General features: G+C 47.6%; 1 protein-coding gene across 1 annotated transcript in view; it reads left to right on the top strand.

Moving 5' to 3' along the window:
- The window catches only part of TMEM132C (transmembrane protein 132C), a 171,425-nt gene that overhangs the window by 113,744 nt on the left and 36,806 nt on the right, over positions 1 to 20,875 (top strand). The window contains 1 exon segment of the mRNA XM_036393463.1: positions 17,966 to 18,149. Coding sequence (XP_036249356.1) covers positions 17,966 to 18,149 — 184 coding nt within the window.

Genomic DNA, 20,875 nt, shown 5'->3' with positions numbered 1-20,875 from the left:
ACTATAGTTTGTAGTACCTAAATTTAAAAAAGCAGTTATTTCAGCAGCCAAACACCTATTGGAATTTTCAGAACTTCTGGGGCCTCGAATTCCCAGTGCCTGGGAGAAAGCAGAGGCATTTCAAAGCAATCACAGCCTGAAAGGAACTTGTGTTCTTGAAAACCCCAGAGCTGCCCCAGCACTTCGGAATGTGGCAGCGAGGTACTTCTGGAAACTTCACCTGCATCCCAACGAGAATCTTGCAACAGACTTAAACGTGAAAGCAAAGTATAAATTTCTTAAAATAGAGCCCAAAAGTGAGGTGTAAAATGGTGACATACATAATGGGGACCCCCTGGTGCAAATTTGTGTGCAGATTGAGATGGAGGAGGAGAGGAAATGCAGGGAGCTGCTCTGCATGGGGCTGCAGGGAAGGGCAGGCTTGTGCTGAGCAGTTGCTGCTAGTTTTTGTTAAAGATAGCACTGCATTTTTTCTTTTATTCCATTATCAGTAACTGCGTGTTGATTGTTCTAAAGCAATTCAGAATAATGGCTGGTGTTTGAGTTTATTCCTGCAGCTGGAGCAGGAGTGTGGAACAGCCTCAGTTTCATGATTTCTTAGCTTTGACATTAATTAAACAATCATTGGACTTTCTGGGTGAGGTGGATCTGGTTAACATGAGAGTAGAAGCAAATAATTTAAAAATATGTGGTTCCTGCTGTATAACTCACTGATTCCCTTTATTCCAGCGTCAGAGCACTCAAAGCCTCCCTCACACAGCAGGCAGAGCTCTGCAAACTCCTCAGGACTCATTTTAAACACGGGCATTGTTCGTGTCCTCATTTCTCCCATGAACTCCTGCCTGACCTTGGGCAAGTCACTTCATTTCTCTGTGCCCCGTGTCTGATAACACAAAATAGGGTTAACAGTTCTGTGCTGTGCATGGAAATCCTGGCTGAAAGCAGCGAGAGAAATGCATTGCAGTCGTTGTTGATGTTATGGATCTGTTTAAGCAACGTGTCCTCATGGGCTGGGGCATCATGTGAGCAGGGCTGTTTGCACACTGAAAGTGGCTTGCTGGACAATGGCCAGAAAACAGGGATGAACCCATAACCAGCAGATACTCCCCAGGGCATTTAGCAGCAGGAATGATGGGTCAGAGCCCCTTAGGAGGGTGCTGAGATAGATAAATAATTGTCATCAGGATTTAGGCATTCAGGAGGAGCAGTCTGCTTTGCATGTAAACAAAATGTGGGTCTTGAGGGAGTCTGTGTCTCAGCTAAATCTGCTCATGTATAAATCCTCTTTTTTAGGCTTTATATTTTGTAATCATTGTAATTTAAATTCAGCTACAGTCCACAGGATTTGCACATTTTACCACCATTAAGGAAGTCAATAGGAGCCGTGCATCCCACTCCCCGTAGCTGCCCTTCAATAATTAACTCCTTCCCCTCTCCTAAATCTGAAATTAGGGACAGCAGCAGCACTTGAGACAGCCTTTGAGAGCGTTCAGCCTGAGAATCTGCATGTGAGGGACAATAAATTCAGCTGCTGTGTGTTTGTCTCTCCTGGCTGCTGCCCTGGGTCAGCCCCAGCCACCAGCAGGAGCTTGGGCTGTCCGCTGGTGAGTCCATGCCAGGGGCCCAGACTGCCATCAGCCCTTTGGTTTCCTTCTGGTGCTTGTTTGGCACCCTTCCATCACGCCCACCGCATGGAATGAACCAGCTCCACGTGCCCTGCCAGCTGAACAAACTCCTCACTGCTGGAACAAACTGGGGCTGGGACAGGAGCCCCAGTTCCCTAGAGCAGCGCTCTGTGTTCCTGACATCCCTCTGGTCCTTCAGGTGTTTGCATTTCCTGGGCAGAAGCTGTGCTCTGGAGCTCTCCAGGGGTGCCAGATGTTGCTTTGCCCGTGGGCACGGGAGGCAGACTGAGAGGAGAACACCCAGCCTCACCCACCAGCCATGGCTGATTTCTCTTCCCTGCAGTTAATCGTGTGGAATTCAAACCTGCAGGAGAGGGGGTGGTGAACATCACCTCCATCGTGCCTGCTAAGTGTTAGAATGGCAGGAAAGGGAGCCTCAATGTCTGTGTTACATGTGGAGCATTTTATTAACTCACTGAGGCACTTGGGCTTGGCTTTTATTCCCCCTGGAGGCAATAGTAAAATTTGACAGGTGATTTTGTAGATGAAGACAGTAAACAGCTGTTGAAAATGATAATGTCTGAGTGGTTTTGTTGTTTCTATGAAAACTTAGTTACACTCATTTTAGATTAATTTTTCATTGTCTTGTGTAAATGAGAATTGCTTACATGGCTGCTTCAAATGGGACTTTGATTGCTTTCCATCTACTGCCAAAACCCTAAAAGACTAAAAAAAAATCAAATGCATAAAACCACTTATGAGCAAAGATACAATAAATTCGTGTTACAGTGCATTTTAATTTGATAAAATAAAGTTTTGCTGTGCAGCAGTTTGTACTCATGTGTGAGAGAGGCATATACATTAGCCATTTAAATTCAGCACTGTGTTAAACAGCCATAAAAGCAATTCTGGCTGCTATTGGGAGCTTTTGGTGTGGTATTATGGAATTTCCCAAAAGTCTGAGAAGCAATGTGGGAAAAATAAAATGAAATGTACTCGTGGAAAAGGAAGTGCAAGTGCAGTGTTGCAGCAAAGGCACCAGAGAGGGATGGAGGAGGTGGAGTTCGGCTCAGCCCCGCATTTCTGTGCTCCCTTTTTGGGGGGTGTGGGAGGAAGGGGCTGCCCTTGCCCTCCAGCCCAGCACTGGGGGCTGGCTCCAGGTGCTTGGATCTGGCAAATCTCAGTTTTCATGTTTGTCAGTGAGCTAACAGGCATCCTTTCTCACTTCTTGTGTGTTCAGCGTGAGTGTGCTCACAGAGTCCTGGTGGGTGAAACCATCGCAGTGTGAAACACCACTTAGGACTCTGTTGTGGCAGCATTGAAAAGAAGGAAGGAACACAGCTGGACAAAGTCTAAGCCACGGCTGCTGCCTGCTTTGGAGTAGGTTTGGTTTAAAGTGCTGACTCCCTGCAGGGGGAGATTTCACCCAGGATGGTCTTTGGGCCTGGGGAAGCGGTCAGGACCTGTTGTTTGTGAGTTCACTGAATGATCGGGCAGGTGTGAGTGCAAGTCATCTGCTCCTCTGTCAGATCACACACTGAATAACACTGAGTCCTGTGCTGACCTTTTGCAGAAGTTTCTTTTGGCATAAATGTCAGGAAATGCTGCTGGAAATGAAAACATTGATAAATATAGTGCAGGATCTAAATTGTAACTTCAGCTTGCTGGGGAGCAGCTATTTGGGCAGCCTTCATTTGGGTTTGAGACATTGTGCATCACCCAGTCCTTCACATCAATACCTCTGAAAATGTTTCTAGCACACAGCACTTGCCTTCTAAGGCTTCACACCACAAAGAGCATTGTTCAGAGAGGGAAATCACTGCCTCTTTCGCAAATTGATACTCCAAAGTTCACAGCAGAGCCATTTTTTATAACTTCTTCACCCAAGGAAGTTCAGCTCAGATGTGCCAATGCATTTTTAAGGAGCTCCTGTTTTTCTTGCATTGAGCCAATTCTCCTGACAGGCTTAATAGAGGCCAGGCAAGACAAATGCCCAGAGTGAGATCATGCAGCCCCTCCAAGGCCCCACAAAGGGCTCTGACACAGGCTCTGAACACCACAGGATCTATAAATATATATATATATATATATATATTCCAGAAGCCAGCGGCTCATGGGGCTGCCTGCTCCTCCCAGTTCCAGAGCGTGGGAGGGGAGAGCAGGGGGCAGCGAGCAAGGGACAGAGTTTGTCAGCAAACAGAAGCTGTGCTGAGGATGCCCTGGGGCAGATTTTCAGTCCACACAAGATGTGCTGTGGATGCCCTGTGGCAGGGTCCCCCTGCAGGGAATACCCAGGCTCTGAGCTCAGTGTCACAGGAGCTTGGCTGGCAGAGGGTGATGGGAATCTGATGGAGGATTTGAGAACTGCAGTGGGGAAGGGGAGCAGGGACAGCCTCAGCTGGATGAATTCAGCCTGTCCAGCCTGTTTGTGTCTGTGTCACTTCCCCCTGCACACTCATTCACAAGGTCCATGTCCTCAGCCTTTGGCTTGTCACAGAAGGTTTTGTGCTTGCCAGTAAATGACATCAGTGGTTCCAGAAGCTCCTTTTTTGTGTCTGCTGGCACAGGTAGAACATGGGAGAACTCTCTGGTAATTTAATACAGCCAGTTTAGACATTTTCTGGTTTTTCTCTTCCCTTTCTCTGTCCTCTTCACCAAGACAGTTAGTGTCTTGTTGGTGATCTGTGAACCACATCATCAACAAGAATAATTGAATAAAAATCTACTGATGTCGGAAATAATGTCAATTTGCACTAGATGTCATCTACTGAGGATGAAGAGACAATCCCTGATAGCCTGTAGCATTTCTTACTCGCCTTAGGCATAATTTTGTCTTTATGTTTGACTACTTGGAGCTGAGTAATCCTGTAAATCCCTTTTTCTATATTCAAAAAGCTCCATCTGCTTTGGGAAACCCTTTAAATTAGTCCTAAAGGCCAAGTCTCTTTATAGAAATAACTGGATAGCACAGATATCCTATCTGCAAAAAAGCCAGCCAACTTCCCAGTGAAAAGTAATTCTTGGAAGAGTTGGCAATGCTGCTAAAAATTATTAAGAAAACATTTGTCCATTTTCAAAAAGCTTTTTGATTGAATGTCATGTAGATAGGAGCATGTTTGGGATGTGTAACAGGCTGTGAAGATTCTCCCACCTAGCACGGGAGAATCCTCTCTCTCTCTCTGTCTGGTACAAGCTGCGTTCTGCAGGCAGGCACAGCAGGATGTTTGCAGAGATTCGTGCCCTGTGTGGACCCTGCTGGCTTAGCCCAGCTCGCCCTCCCCAGAGCAGCAGAGCTGAGCACTCCTGGAGGTTCAGCTCCCAGTGCCACATTGCCCTGCTGAGCCTTTATCTCTGCATTAGCCACAGCTGGGAGTATCTGGAAGGGGAAGTTTCTGTTTCTGGTGGAACAATCCCCAGGCAGAGAGAGAGAGTTCCTGTGTCCTGTGCTGGCCTTTGCCAGGTGACAAAGGGTGGCACAGCCCAGGCTGCTCCCAGGGGAGGCAGCAACAAAGGTGTGCAGCAGAGCAGAGCCTCACTGGGAGCCCAGTTCAGTGAGGAGAGGGCCAGCAAAAGGAGAACCAGGAGAACCCAACCCTCCTGCCAAGCAGCCAGGGCATCTGTGGGAGCAGAGCACAGAGCTGCTGGAATATTCAGCAGCAGCCTGTGAGCAGCGCTCTGCTGCTGGAAAAGGTCATCTCTTGGTTTGCCTTGGGCTTTAGGAAATACTTTCAAATTGTCCTGGCTTCTCCAAGCTGACAGTGCTGCTGGAGAGAGCCCCTGGGGGTGCAGGAGAGGTGACACCGGAGCAGTGGCCCCACTGCCATCAACATCAAAAGCAGAACCGCCAGTGACTGCAGCCAAAGTAAGGTCAGGCCCCAAGTGTCACAGGAGTGTGGCTCAGGGCTGTCACCATGCTGCTGTCTCAGGCACAGGGGAGCGGGCAGCAGCACTCACTGAGCAGCCCAGGACTTTGGAGAGACTTGACACAGCCTTTACTGCATGGATGGATTGTGGCACACTCTGGGTTCTGTGTTTAAAGGAAGGATGGATTGTTTCTGCACACTCTGGGTTCTGTATTTAAAGGAAGGATGGATTGTGTGCTGCACACTCAAGTTTCTGTGTTTAAAGGAAGGATGGATTGTTTGTGGCACACTCAGGTTTCTGTATTTAAAGGAAGGATGGATTGTTTGTGGCACACTCAGGTTTCTGTATTTAAAGGAAGGATGGATTGTTGCACACTCAGGTTTCTGTATTTAAAGGAAGGATGGATTGTTTGTTGCACACTCTGGGTTCTATGTTTAAAGGAAGGATGGATTGTTTCTGCACACTCTGGGTTCTGTATTTAAAGGAAGGATGGATTGTTGCACACTCTGGGTTCTGTGTTTAAAGGAAGGATGGATCTTTTCTGCACACTCAGGTTTCTGTATTTAAAGGAAGGATGGATTGTTTCTGCACACTCAGGTTTCTGTGTTTAAAGGAAGGATGGATTGTTGCACACTCAGGTTTCTGTATTTAAAGGAAGGATGGATTGTTTCTGCACACTCAGGTTTCTGTATTTAAAGGAAGGATGGATTGTTTCTGCACACTCAGGTTTCTGTATTTAAAGGAAGGATGGATTGTTTCTGCACACTCTGGGTTCTGTATTTAAAGGAAGGATGGATTGTTGCACACTCAGGTTTCTGTATTTAAAGGAAGGATGGATTGTTTGTGGCACACTCAGGTTTCTGTGTTTAAAGGAAGGATGGATTGTTTCTGCACACTCTGGGTTCTGTATTTAAAGGAAGGATGGATTGTTTCTGCACACTCAGGTTTCTGTATTTAAAGGAAGGATGGATTGTTTCTGCACACTCAGGTTTCTGTATTTAAAGGAAGGATGGGTTGTTTGCTTCACACTGTGGGGAACGACAGTGTGTCCTGGTTGAGTCCTTTTCTAATGGCTCTGAAGGCAGGGCAGCTGACGGGCTGCTACCCCAGGAAACCCAACCCAGTGGGAGGATCTGAGCTGGGAGGAGGCTGGGAGGGCAAACCCCTCTACATTGGTGCTGTTCATTTCCAAGACCACCCCATCTGGCTGGCTGGCATCAGCCTTCCCCCTGTTTAACCTTTTCTCCATATTGCAAGGCTGCTGTGTCAAACAAGGACCCATGAGAGCATCCTTGGGTTTGCTGTGCCTCCAGCTGTGTTTGGCACTGGCAGCTGAGATGGGAGCAGGGACAGCCTGGGCTGACAGATACTGAGTGCTTGTCTGCAAGGATTGTCTCTCACGTGGCATTCACACAGCTGTGCTCTCACTGCTGCTGCTGCTGCTGCTCTCCTGCTGGAACAATTCACAAGCGTAAGAAAATTTCTTACCATGCAGGCAAAGGTGGAAATGCAACTGAAAGGTCCAGAGGAGCTTCTGATTTTGGCTTTGTGTTTCCCCAGAGCCATGGGAAGCTGGACTCCCATCAGTGCAGTCCTACCTGGGATCAAACAGAGTGTTCAAAGTCAGCAAGGAGCAGCAGTGGTGACTAATATTGTTGAAGATTTCAATAACAAAGGGAAGGCTTGTGTTCTTTAGAATATTTTTTCCTTTTTTTTTTTTTGGACAGTGTCCCCTAAATGTCATTTGTATAATTACATAGAAACCTGTTTTGACTCATCTAGTGCAGAAAGGCATAGAAAGAAGGGCATAAAAAGGCAGCAATGATTGCTTGGAAAAAATCACAGCAGAGTTAGAAATCTTTGCTCTGGGCGGTGAGGCAAATGTGTAATTCTGTGCTGCATGGAGGGATTCTGTGCTAGGCTCTTGTTTATTACTTTCTGCAATAGAAATCTTGCTGCTGTTTACAGAGCATTCTGATATCATGGAGCCTGTGGTTCCCCCTAGCACTCCTGCCCCTCTTCCTGGGGGTTAGGAGAAGATGAAATTGTTTTCCTAGCAATGGAAAGTCACCTCTGGAGAAAGCACATCTCTCAAAAGCCCCATCCACAGCCGTTGTGTTTTCTTACTTTGCCTGATTTAGCTCATTTGAAACTGAGGTTTCCCAACAAATGAGACATGGCAATTTTCTAATGGAGGTGCTGTGGGGGAAAGGCAGATGTGGACAGAAGCACAGATGTCAGAGGCATCACTTCAGAGCTGCTCTTTGTCTGCAAGTGTCGTGGCAGTGCGGAGGCCCTTGCTTTCCTCCCAGGCCATTCACCATCAGGATCATGTCCCTCCATCTGTCCTGTGGGGGTACTGGGGACACGTTCTCCCAGTGTGGAGTGTCTGCAGCCTGCCTGGAGTGCCATGGCACCCCCAGCTCTGAGCAGGAGCCTCCAGCTGTGAGCACAAGCACCCACACGTCCAGAGAAATCCCCAGGAGTAGCTGCAGTCCCCTGCAAACTTTGATGGACGTTCTGCTTACAGACAGATTTTCTGCTATAGCAGATTCCTTCTGTATTTTCCTGCCTTTCCATTCCGTTCAACAGCAGGTTTGGATTCAAATGCCAAGGAGCAAAGATCCAGGGCTTCTCCTCATGAACAGAGTCCAGACCTGGATCTCCATCCTGCTCCTGACAGTGCCTTCATTCACAATGCACTGTGACTTCTTTGTTAATCCACCCTAACACCAAACAGCTCTTGCCCCACAACTTACTGTTCTCTGAAAAACAAAGTATTTTTCATTGTGAAAATTACGACTTGTTTGTGGAAAGCAGAACATTTAAAAAAGGAAAACTCTGCTTGTGATACAACATTAGTGTTGGAGTGGGGGAGAAGTCAGAGAATCCTAGAATGGGTCAGAAGTGACCTTAAAGATCCCTTAAAGATCATCCAGTTCCAACCCCTTACCTTGGGCAGGGGCACCTTCCATCAGACCAGTTCCTCCAGGTCCCATCCAGCCTGGCCTTGAATGATAAATCATAAAATGATAAATCTGTAAAATGATCCAATTTTTATAGTACCCTCAATGCAGTAGACATAAGGAGAAAGAAAAATATAAATATCCAGAAGTGAGAGGGTGAAGTTGCTAGTGAGCTGCTGAATTAGGCAGAAATCCAAACGTGGATAGTTGGTGTGATCTCAGATCTATCAGCCGTGACAGTATCTGTTTAAATGAATCCTTAAAAATGTTAATTGCACATCATAGGCACTTCAGCAATGACATTTCTGCCACTGAATGTCATGGGGACATTTTCCCTTTTATTATCCTTGAACAGGAGGAGTGAGCTACCACCAGATAACTGTATCATGAAATGTAATGGATCTACCTCCAGTATTTATGCTGGTTCCACTTTCAATAAGCTTCTTTTTAAATTTACAATGAGCAGGAGCTTTGGATGGCATTAGGAAGGCAGTGTTGTTAAGCTTTGCTTTATGAACTGTAAAATAAAGGTTTGTCCATCAGACTTCCAGAACTGCAGCTACTGAAAGCCCCAGGGCCTGTGGTTTTTGTAAATTTGAATAAGAGCTGGTTTATAACTGCAGCCTGAAGTTGGTCACATTTTTGTCTGATTTCCCCAGGACATCCACTAGCACCAGCTCATTCTCTTTTGTTTTAACCATTCATAAGAAGGAAAAAAGACAGGGAAAGCAGACAGGGAATTGTGGAATCATGGAATGGCTTGGGTTGCAAGGGAGCTTAAAACCCATCCAGTTCTGCTGACCTGGCTCCTCCCAGTTTCCACTGGTGCCATTCCCATTTGCAGGGAGTTCCATGAGCTCAGGATTTACCCCACTGCTGCTGCTCTGGGCTAGGACTGGTTTGGGTTTCTGCTTCACTCTGCTCGTGACTTTAGCATGGGAGAGACCATGTGAGCAGCACACAACATTAGAGAGAATTTACAACAAAAGAGTAGGGTTAAAGGAGTAACACAAACATTCATTCTGCAAATACAAATAAGGGGAATAATAGGGTCTGAGACAGGAGATACAGCCTGAGATGGGGGAGAGGAATACACCCATGCTGCAGAGGGCTCCTTAGTGAAGGTTGCAAAACTATATTGACTTTTTAGAAAGAAAACGACTTCTTCACCTTCCCCAGACTGGTATTCTCCAGCTTTGGGCTGAACACAGTATTATTATTCAATTCCCTGCAGCTCCCAGTCAAGGGACTGCACACAAACTGGGTTTGCTGTGTGATGAAATTGCAGCTGTTGGTTTATTTCTCAGAGGACACAGCTCATTTCAAGGTCTTTTTCTCTCTATTCAGGCAGCTTCACAAACACCCAGAGAAGCTCTGCAGCTGAGCTGGAGCTCTCTTCAGTCTGCTGCCATCGAGCAGTTGTGATCATTGCTTCTGCTCTGAAACAGCCCTGGCAGAGGGAACCTGGAAAGCTGCAGTGCTGTGCACAGGGGGAGCCTGGGGCTGGCACCCACAAACCTGACTCCTCCTTGCCCATGCCCTTTGTCCATGGCCAGCAAGTGTGACAAACTACTTCAGTTCACCCGAGTGTTACTTTCTTAGTTGTTTCACCACAATATTCATCATTTAAATGCTGCTTTTCTCCCTACTAAGCCATTAAATGTGTGCATTCTTTAAATCCATTTCCTCTGTGAAATGCAGATATTCTATCGGCTTTACATGCCTGTGGATGGTTGACTTGGTAGGTGTTTTTCCAGCAGGCAGGCTCTCTGTTGAGAAGGAATGGGGACCTTTATGCACAAATATTTTTGGAGTTTTTAACAGAGCCAAACACCAGATACAGTGGCAGGGCCGTAAAAAACCCAACTCAGTAAGAGCTACAGGAGCTGGAATCTGAATTCACCTGACTTGTAAATGAGGTGCGCATACCCCACATCTGATCTGCACACTCAGTTACATCTAAATGGGGTTTTTCTTGCCACCTGGTTCATGATGCAGCTTCATCCTCAGTTTGTTTCAGAGCGAGTGCCTGGTGCTGTGACTTGCCCAGGGGCCCAGCAGGCAGCAGCGGGGCTGTGTCCCTGCCTTTGGTCACTGTGTCACCTGGGCAGAGCTCTGCCCCAGGGCCAGGGCCCAGCTGGGACAGAAATCAACTGGTCATGGCAACAGCAGCTGCCAGATCGTCACTGGGCTGAACGTGGAGGCTGAGCCTGTCCAGCTCACAAATGGATTTAGTAATTGGAGTTCTACATCGTTTCCAGGGCACTGCTGCTTCTAAGTGGAGTAAAACACATGTGCAAGATATTTGTGGCCAAAAATGTCTTATCTGGACTGCTTTGTCAAAGGTGTTCTCCTGCCTCTGAAAATGTTTCACTGGCTGCTCCCAAGCTGTTAAAGTCAGCAATTAAATGGGAATGATAAAACCCCTTTGGGGTATTTGATCTCATCTTGCTGCATCTATCAAGCTGCAAGAGCCATGGAATCTAAGGCTGATGATGAGATGATTCTGCCTCCCCTTCTCCCTCTGAAAGCTCTGGGGTTGGAGTGAGTCCCTCTGAAATACCTGCTCGGGGTCTCCTTTCCAGTGCTGTCCCTTGGCAGCTTCTCAGTGCTTGCACATTTGCTGTCCCCAAAAGAGGAAAATGCTGCTTGCTGCTGGTGCTGCTGGAGAGGTTCCAGCCCTGAATGAATACCAAGTAGAAAATGTCCTTCTCAGAGGCAGGAGGAGGTGATGGATCACTGTGAAAGTGATTCCTTGACCAATCTGCCTGTGAGTTTTGTTCTCTGCAATTGTAATGAAGACATTAGCAGCCTGTACCTTGAGCAGGGGGAGTGGGGAGTGAAGTGGTGGTGGGAGATGGTGGCAGCTCAGGAGCTGTGTTTGCACACAGCCTTTTCCAGTCTGAGGCAGAGGCTTGCACACCTGATTCCTTTGGGAACGGGGAAGAATCAATCTCATCTACCCTGTGCCTCGTGTGATGTGGTGTCAGAGAAGACTAATGAGCCTGCTGTCCTCACTGCAGCCTTTATTGGTGATTAGTGACTCTGAAACCTGCTCTGCATGGGAGGAAGGGGTTGGGGATTTACTGTGATCCCCAGTCAGCTCTCCCTCCTTCAGGGCCTGCCTTGTTCACTTTCTGCCTGGCCAGGAGAGGAGCATTTCTGGTTTGCTGTACTCCAGTTAGCAACATGACTTTTGCTGCTTGTTCTCAGTGTAACATCACTGACGTTAGCATCTCTAGGCAAGGCTTGGACAGGGAATCCAGGCACTGGGTTGTTTTTTTGTGAGACTGGAAGAACAAATTATTCTCCACCTTGTTCCTCTGGGAAATAAAGGCACAGAAATGTCCCACCCTAGGCTCTCTCTGTGCAGGCAGTGCATATTTATTAGCTGAGAGTTACCCTCCCGCATGGCAGCTCTCAGCAGCTGAACCAGGAGTGCTCTTCAGGTGTTTGCCAGCCCTGCTGGGGGTGAAGGCAGCTGGATCCTGGGCTCCTGGCAGCATGGCAGGGTGGTGAGGTGGGGCAGACAGGCACCAGAGGTTTCTGGAGCTCCCCCATGCCTAATGCCTGTTGATTTTATTGCAGCTGCAAGGATCTGTATCTTCGTGTCTTGCCTGAGGTCGTTCAAGGATGCTGTGGAAGAGCTGGGAAGTGAAATGAGATTTCCTGTCCTGGTCCAAATACCTTAATCAAAAAGCAATGTTTTATATCACAGTTTATGACAAGAAAGCCAAGAAACCTTATTAAGTAATCTAACTCTGATCTGGACTGTACAAAGAAATCAAGTGCAGCATTATATCATCCTCCTGAGGATACACACGGAGATTATGTTATGGTGATCAAGAGTTTGCTCAGTTATACCTTGGATATTTTCCTTTGGAGAACTTCATAACACTTTTAATGTCTTGGATTTCCATGAAATTATGTCCTCACTATCTGTTAATGTCAAAATAGATCATCCTTTTCTTTATCCTCTGCTGGTTTTTATGGTTTAAAGGTAAAAGCTAGGTTAATACTGCAAAATAAGATATTTAAGCTGCATTTTGTCTCCAGTAGTTAGCATTACTCTGTAATTACCACATCCTTTCCCCAGTTTGTTGAGGGGGTTTGTTTGTAACAGCTTTTAGTAAGGACCTGCTGAAAGAAACTTATTTTTAAGCATTTGTGCTCCATGTGAAGAAGTGTTTCAGGTGGGCAGTGGTGCAGCAGCCTGGTCTGGTTGAAGGGGGAGTGGAACTCAGTGATTTTTAGGATCCTTTCCCCCCAAACCATTCGATGATCTTTAGAGTCACCTTCACTCACACTCTCCCAGATCGAGTTCCAATTCTGTGCCATTAATTCTCCTTCAATTGCTGTGACTCAGCCTGGTCCCAGGGTGTGTTCCTTCCAGAAATCCCCAGCAGCAGCCATGGTCAGGAAAAGGTGCAGGAGATGCAGAATGGCAGGAACACAAACCCTAAACCCTTCTCCAGGGTGGGCAGAGCAGGAACACAAGCCCTAAACCCTTCTCCAGGGTGGGCAGAGCAGGAACACAAACCCTAAACCCTTCTCTAAGGTGGGCAGAGCAGGAACACAAGCCCTAAACCCTTCTCTAAGGTGGGCAGAGCAGGAACACAAACCCTAAACCCTTCTCCAGGGTGGGCAGAGCAGGAACACAAACCCTAAACCCTTCTCTAAGGTGTCTCAGCTGTGTCTCAGCTGCCCCACAGAGTGCTCTGGGGTCCAGTTTGACCAGCAGCAGCCTCTGATGGCTTTTTCCTGCACATGCTTCAATTCATCCCTTCAGTGAAGAGTCAGATGTGCACTGTAACTGGGGGATGGTGGGGTTTGTGCTCTTCTCCATTTTTTATGTCATTTGGTAAGTGCTGATCTTGCATTAAGATGTCACTGTCAGGACTGGAGAGCATTAGAGAAGAAAGGAGTTGCTGAATTTCCAGCAGGTCGAAGTATTCTCAGATCCCTGGGCACTTTCAGTAAAAATCTGTTGAAATAAAGGATGGCTAAAAAATGTTTTTAATCTAGGCTTTTTAAAATTTCTCTTTTGAGAGTCACTGTAATAAATCGAAATTATTGATTTAGCCCGTAGCAGTGCTCAGATTCACTCATTTCAGAGTGGAAACTGCTCTATTACTTGGAGCAATAACCCAGCACTGTGAAATCTCTCATCAGAGACTGCTGGGCCACACCTGCAGATGGGCATGCAGCAAAGGTTTCTGTCTGCTGATGGCCCTGGCAGCAGCTGAGCTCTCTGTGCTTTCCTTGGTCATCCTCTCTGTGCTTTCCTTGGTGCCCCTCTGCCCCAGGGAACCTTTGCAGAACAGGCCTGGTCACTGATGTTGGGCTCAGTGGTCACTGATGCTGGCCTCAGTGGTCACTGATGATGGCCTCAGTGGTCACTAATTCAGGGCTCAGTGGTCACTAATGCAGGCCTCAGTGGTCACTAATGCTGACCTCTGTGGTCACTAATGCTGGCCTCAGTGGTCACTAATGCTGACCTCTGTGGTCACTAATGCTGGCCTCAGTGGTCACTAATTCAGGGCTCAGTGGTCACTGATGCTGGCCTCAGTGGTCACTAATGCAGGCCTCAGTGGTCACTAATGCTGACCTCTGTGGTCACTAATGCTGGCCTCAGTGGTCACTGATGCTGACCTCAGTGGTCACTGATGTTGGGCTCAGTGGTTACTAATTCAAGGCTCAGTGGTCACTAATTCAGGGCTCAGTGGTCACTGATGCTGGCCTCAGTGGTCACTAATTCAAGGCTCAGTGGTCACTAATTCAGGGCTCAGTGGTCACTAATTCAGGGCTCAGTGGTCACTAATGCTGGCCTCAGTGGTCACTGATGCTGGCCTCAGCTCAGCCCTGGGCAGGTTTCACGTTGCTCCCCTTTCTCCAGACCCCTGAAGGAACCAGAATCTGTTTTGTGTTCATTGTCTGTGGCATTACCCCCAGTGTGAGCTTAGCTGGGTTGTTCACCCACTGTACCTGGTTTTAAATCCCCTGCATTAAATTGAGTACAGCTTTGGATAGAGCCAGTCCTGCATGTGAATAGAAGGAAAATCTTCTTCCAAGGGTAAATGTTTCTCAGGGCACTGAAGGTTTGAATGATCAATAAGTACTTGCAAAGGAATGCTTAATATCATACTCAAAAATCTTCTAAAGTGAAGAGTGCTGGTGCAGTTAGCACTGCTGATCTGCCAAGGGTGTGTGCTGCCCACACAGCTGGCAGCAGCTGGCAACTTTCATGGCATTTTCTCCTGATGTCACTTCTGTTTTGCATTTTATGCATCTTTTATTATCTTTCCATTAGCAGAACACTTCCATTCCACCTTCTTTTCCCGAACTGTGCTGCTCAGAGGCGTGCAGGGGCTCTCTGCCCCTTCTCCTGGGGCAGCACTTTGCTGCCAGCCTCTGCCAGGAGTGCATCCCCCATCCCTGACCTGCAGGCTCAGCTGTGAGCACCAGCATCTCCTCACCGTGCCCCTGAGCCTCAGCTGCTGGCTGATGTCCCGTGCCCCCCACACCTGCCCTGCCAGGGGCTGCTCAGCACATCCAAAGGAGCCCCCACTCCCCCGGGTGGCACCTGCTCCAGTCTGGCCCTGAACGATTTGCATTTCTGTGAATTCAAATAAATCCAAGGAGCGACCTGGCCCAGGGGAGCTCTCAATCCAATCAAATTAGACTCATCTATCCACCCTGGAGCAATTCCTTGGAAGCTCTTCCTTGAGGAAGCTTCATTTGTAATCACTGTGTGCTGTGTACTTTAGAAAAGTTTTATAATTACTTGCTGTTCCGGCTGCTGAGCACTCCTAAATGTGGGATATTAAGGAGCTGCTGTTTCAGTCAGTGAACAAGCTCTGAACATTAAATGTGCTTCAGGAGGAGCATTTTTTCCTCAGCCATTACACATCTCTGAAGGCAGATTTTTTTTCAAGTGGATGCTTTCCCAGCTGTTGCTCGTCTCTCTGTTTCTTCTGTGAGAAGAGGGAAGGAGGAAGGTGATGATGGTGTGACATTGCATCAAGGCTGCTGTGCTGTGGAGGGTGCCTCACTCAGGGATGCAGGCACTGGAATGGTGATGCAGGTCAGCCTGGAAGAGCACCAAGAAAAGCTCTGTCTTGCACCACGCACATTTTTTGACATTTTTTGGATCTCATGTTTTACAGAAAAAAATGCTTTAGCATTAATCAGTTCTCTGATGATGAATTTTGGTACCGTTTTTAAGGCCCTCCACCACTAAAGCAGCCTGTCTTTGTCATGGGCCAGGGGACACCTGGCCAGGAGAGCTCAGTGACGCCAGTGCTGGGGAGAACTGGGAATCCCAGCTTGTTTTGGAAAAGCTGATAACAATGATTTCTGTCCCAGAATGGCTCATCAAACCACACCTCGGGTGCAGGATGGTGTTAGGATGCTGAAGGCCGTTCCAGAGCCCAGTGCTGTGCTCGCCAGTGCCACCAGAACTCTGGGCAGTGCTCAGGAAGGACTTGGCAAAACCCAGACCTGGTCCTTACCTGGGCCAGCCTTCCACGTGGCCTGGGTGTGTCACCAGCCCCTGCTGAGTCCTGGAGCAGGGCTGGGACACGCAGGGAAAGGGAGAGGAGGTTTGGGAGTCAGGGCTGGCTGGAAATGAGCTCCTCCCCAGCTGCAGGGCCCCACCTGCAGCTCTCTGCAGCTGCCAGCAGAGCTGTGGGGCTTCTGCTGGAAAGCTGCACAATTTCAGAGATCCCTGGGGAAATGCATGCAAACCTCTTCGTCTGGAGACCTTTCCTGGAGTTCATTAACTCTTGGAGCAGCTCTGATGTGTGCAAAGATTTATTCTCCATTTGGTGGGAGTGAAGGCATTGGGGTGGTCAATCACATGGAAAAACTTTTTCTCTGCCAGCTGCTAAGAATCAGAACTAGAAATGGTGCAAATAATGTCATTTCAGGTGTCATTAACCTGGGGCATAATGGTGCCTGTAGCAGCCAAAGGAACCCTGCAGCTCAGGTGATTCAGGTGCCTTTGCATGTGCTCATGTTTGCCCAGAAATGACCGAGGTCCCTGCAGCGTGTGTTCACTGGGAGCTGTCCCAGAGGAGTGTGAACCCCAGCTCCTGCAGCTGCCTCCTATTTACAGGCTGTGAGATTTATTTAGTAGGAGCTCTTCAAGGGGCAATAGGCTGGGCTTGAGTTATGAATTGCTAAACCCATCTACCCATCACATTACTGCCCAAAATCACTCTGTAAATGCAGGCAGGAAATGTGCCACTGTCACAAAAGTGCTCCAGTGTCTCTCTTTTGACACAGCAAGAAAACAGCAAGGAAATAAATTTCAAGCATTAGGTAGTATTAAGACTTTTCAGAGGGAGCCATCCAAATGAAAACCCATAATCAAAATAATAATTATCAGGGGAACCATTTGCTTTCAAAGGAATCACGCAAAGTAAAGCACAGAATATGTCTTAAGTAGCAGAAAACGGTGATTTCAGTTCAGAGGGAGAAAGAAAGTCTGGCACTTGAGATTTTAAGTGCTTTGTACATGATCAGTTCTTGATGGATTCTCTCAGAAATGGGCCTTCATGTATTGTATGTAAAAAAGAGAGGAAAAATGGAAGCTGTTACGTGCTGAATGCAGGCAAAGGTGTGATGAGGCTGGGATTGGGTTACTGAGCTGGGAAGTTGCCTGTCATTCCCTTCATTTGCAAATCATTTCAGCTAGGGTTGGATTGCAGGAATTTTCAGTGGAATATTAACACTGTGGGAAGGCATTTAGAAAGTTCCAGGGAATTTGATGGATAATTTCTAATGAAGGGGATTTAAACTTTTATTTTATTTTTTTAATTAAGCCAGCAGCTAGTCCAGTAAATGTCTTTCGTCTATTCTTATTATTTCTGGTGTAGTTAAAGAATTTAATACGAGGGAAACATTTCCAGCATGTCTTTTCATATTTGTTTTTCAAATTCACTTACTGAGTTTGTGGTGTATTTTACCTGCCACAGATTTTTTCTTTGTTTGGTCTCAGTTGCCTGAGATTTTAATTTCCAGAGAGCACCTCTAAGGTTAGACTAAAATTGTCATTTTTTCGTTTAATCCTGTTAATTGTTTAATGGCTTCCCCACACTAAGCTTCATTGCTGAGGATTTCTGTGATTTTTGTGGTGGACATCTACAAAAAACTTTGGTTTTCTTTTTGGCTGCAGTAATTCTGGGCTCCTCAGCCTGCATGAGCTGCACTGGCCTTAACTTTGGTTGATCAGAGTCCAGATCCCAGTCAGAGCGTGAAACATATTTGAAAAATCAAACAGAACTTGGAATGGAATGTGTGTTATAACAAGCTGGATTCCATCCCTCCACAGTGCCCATAGCAGAAGCTTGGAGTAATTATGGATAATTCCAGTTTGTGTGCTCTGAGGCAGTTGTAGATTGCAAAAAGTCTTGTAGAAGTGCAATATCCACAGGTAAACACCTGCATTGGCAGTGTTAGCTGGTTCCCTTCAGCAGCCCCAGTAATGGCTCTGTTTGCTGTCCCCAGGAGCACCAGCCTGTTCCACGAGGTCGTGCAGCTGGAGTTTGAGATCGCCAGCTTCAGCAGCCTGTCGGGCACGCAGCCCATCAGCTGGCAGGTGGAGTACCCCCAGCACGGCTCCTCCGAGCCCGCCCTGGCCGAGATCTTCATCTGCCAGAAGGACCTGGTGGGCATCGTGCCCCTGGCCATGGTAAGAGCCCCTCCCAGCCCGTGCCCACCCCGTGCTGAGCCAGGCAGGGCCAGCCCAGCCCAGCCCAGCCTCAGCCTCAGCAGGGAGAGCTCCCTGCCCTGGCACTGCCTCTGGAACCATCCTCACTCTGTGCACAGCACCCAGGTGCTACACTGACCCCACAGGAGAGGGATGCTCAGGGGAAGGGGTGCTGAGAGGGAAGGGATGATGAGAGGGAAGGGATGCTCAGAGGGAAGGGATGCTCAGAGGGAAGGGATGCTGAGAGGAAGGGATGCTCAGAGGGAAGGGATGCTGAGAGGGAAGGGATGCTCAGAGGAAGGGATGCTCAGAGGGAAGGGATGCTGAGAGGAAGGGATGCTGAGAGGGAAGGGATGCTCAGAGGGAAGGGATGCTGAGAGGGAAGGGATGCTCAGAGGAAGGGATGCTCAGAGGGAAGGGATGCTGAGAGGGAAGGGATGCTCAGAGGGAGGGATGCTGAAAAGAAGGGATGCTCAGAGGGAAGGGATGCTCAGAGGAAGGGATGCTCAGAGGGAAGGGATGCTCAGAGGAAGGGATGCTCAGAGGAAGGGATGCTCAGAAGGAAGGGATGCTCAGAGGAAGGGATGCTCAGAAGGAAGGGATGCTCATGAAGGATAGGATGATCAGAAGGAAGGGATGCTCAGAGGGAAGGGGTGCTCAGAGGGAAGGGATGCTCAGAGGAAGGGATGCTGAGAGGGAAGGGATGCTGAGAGGGAAGGGATGCTCAGAGGGAAGGGATGCTGAGAGGGAAGGGATGCTGAGAGGGAAGGGATGCTGAGAGGGAAGGGATGCTCAGAGGGAAGGGGTGCTGAGAGGGAAGGGATGCTCAGAGGAAGGATAGGATGTTCAGAAGGAAGGGATGCTGAGAGGGAAGGGATGCTCAGAGGAAGGGGTGCTCAGAGGAAGGGATGCTCAGAGGAAGGATAGGATGTTCAGAAGGAAGGGATGCTCAGAAGGAAGGGATGCTGAGAGGGAAGGGATGCTCAGAAGGACAGGATGCTCAGAGGAAGGGGTGCTGCCTCTTCAACCATCTCCCTCATGTTTAAACCCTCAATTTCTTGGCTTTTCCCACAAAACCCAGTAGATTTTTCTTCCTGCTGCTGATTGCCTTGAACTTGCAACTCCAGAGGGCCTCAAGGACCTTCTGCTGAAGGCCAGGTTGCTTGGTCCTTGGTAGGCTGAGGCTGATACTGATTCTTCTGCTTCATGACCTAATAGTGTAAGAACTTCTGGTTTGAGGTCAAAAATAGAAAACAATAATAGCCTCAATAATACATTTAAGAATCATGAAGTGCAGACTTTCCTGTGACTAAATGGGTTGGGTTAAAATCTGCTCTCTTTGCTCAGTGTTTTTGGAAAACAAGGAATTTCACTGGATTCTCCAGCATTTCAGCTGTGCTGTTGTTAGTCAGGCATTTTATTTTCTGTTGGTCAGGATTTGGAAGAAGAGTTGGACATTGCTCTATGCTTCTTGTGAGTGTTGTCCCTCCAGTGCATCATCTTGGTGGCAAAATTTTGGCAGTCTTTTCTTTGAACAGTGTTCAGCAGATAATTAGATGAGTATTATTTCCTGGAAGTCCCAATCTTCAATATATTCTTCCCCTTTGAAGAGTGAAACTGCTGCTCATATCAAATGAGGTCATGGCCAGCAATTTCCTGATCCACAGTCTGTCAAGTCAGCAGAAAGCCTGCACTGCATTCCAGATCTGAGGGGGAAATAATTGTCCTCATTACCTGTCAGCTTGAACAGGGAATATTTATTGGAGCATCTGTCCTCTAAGGACTGGAGAACCTGCACGAAGCAGAATTTTTGTGGTCAGATTTTATTTTGAGATAGATGCCTTCCACTGCCAAACAACAGGCATGTGTCTTCTGGCAGACTTTGTGTCTTCTTGCTCTTTTCATGAAAGAATTCATCAGCTTCTTCTCTGTGTTCCATATCTGAGGGAATGGAGGTTCTGATATCTCCTGTCAGGGTGTGATGCCTCTGCACTTGCATTCAGGGTTCTTGCAGACTTGTGTCTATCCTGCATTAAAATTCATCTGCCTGCGAGGGTTCCTGTAAGAACTGAGGTCTAAAAGGATGAGTTTAGTGTTTTATAAATCATGTAAGGCAAGATCCTTTATTCCCAGCAGATTGCCAGTAGGCACTGTGGGTTCAAACAGAGGGTTCAAACAATGAAATCATTAAACCTTTCTCTTCACAAAGCTTTCTTGTGTTTATCTCATTGCTGTGCCTTGTGATAACACTTAGCCAGAGCCAAAATACACTGTGTTAACAGAATGCAGCTGGATGGAGCACCAGAGCACAATTGGCTTTACTAGCAGGATGCTGGTAGATAAAGGGAATTTTCACTTCTGTCTCAGCTAACCCTGCACATCCAGCCAGGGTGCTTCCTTCGTGCAGGCATTAATCTCCCGCTGAGCTGATGAGCTGGCAGCTCTCCTGCTCAGGAACAGGAGTCCCTGAGAGCACAGAGGGTGACCCTGGCCCTGCTGGGGAGGCAGGTCACAGTCTGTATCTGCCTGCCCAGCAGAGCAGCAGCACGGGGCTGTGTCCACAAATGAGATCGCAGTGTTGAGCAGCAAGTGGGGTTTGTAATCCTCTGGGGGAAAGGAGATTTTGTTGATTTTAAGCATGGAGCGTTCCAGGGTAGAACTGCAAACATGCAAAGCCAAAGCTGTCTCTGCACATCTTTAAAAGTGAG

This window comes from Molothrus ater, chromosome 18, assembly GCF_012460135.2.
Source record: "Molothrus ater isolate BHLD 08-10-18 breed brown headed cowbird chromosome 18, BPBGC_Mater_1.1, whole genome shotgun sequence".
NCBI lineage: Eukaryota > Metazoa > Chordata > Aves > Passeriformes > Icteridae > Molothrus > Molothrus ater.
The sequence above is the reverse complement of the archived record's forward strand: the minus strand, read 5'-3'. Positions and strand labels throughout refer to the sequence as shown.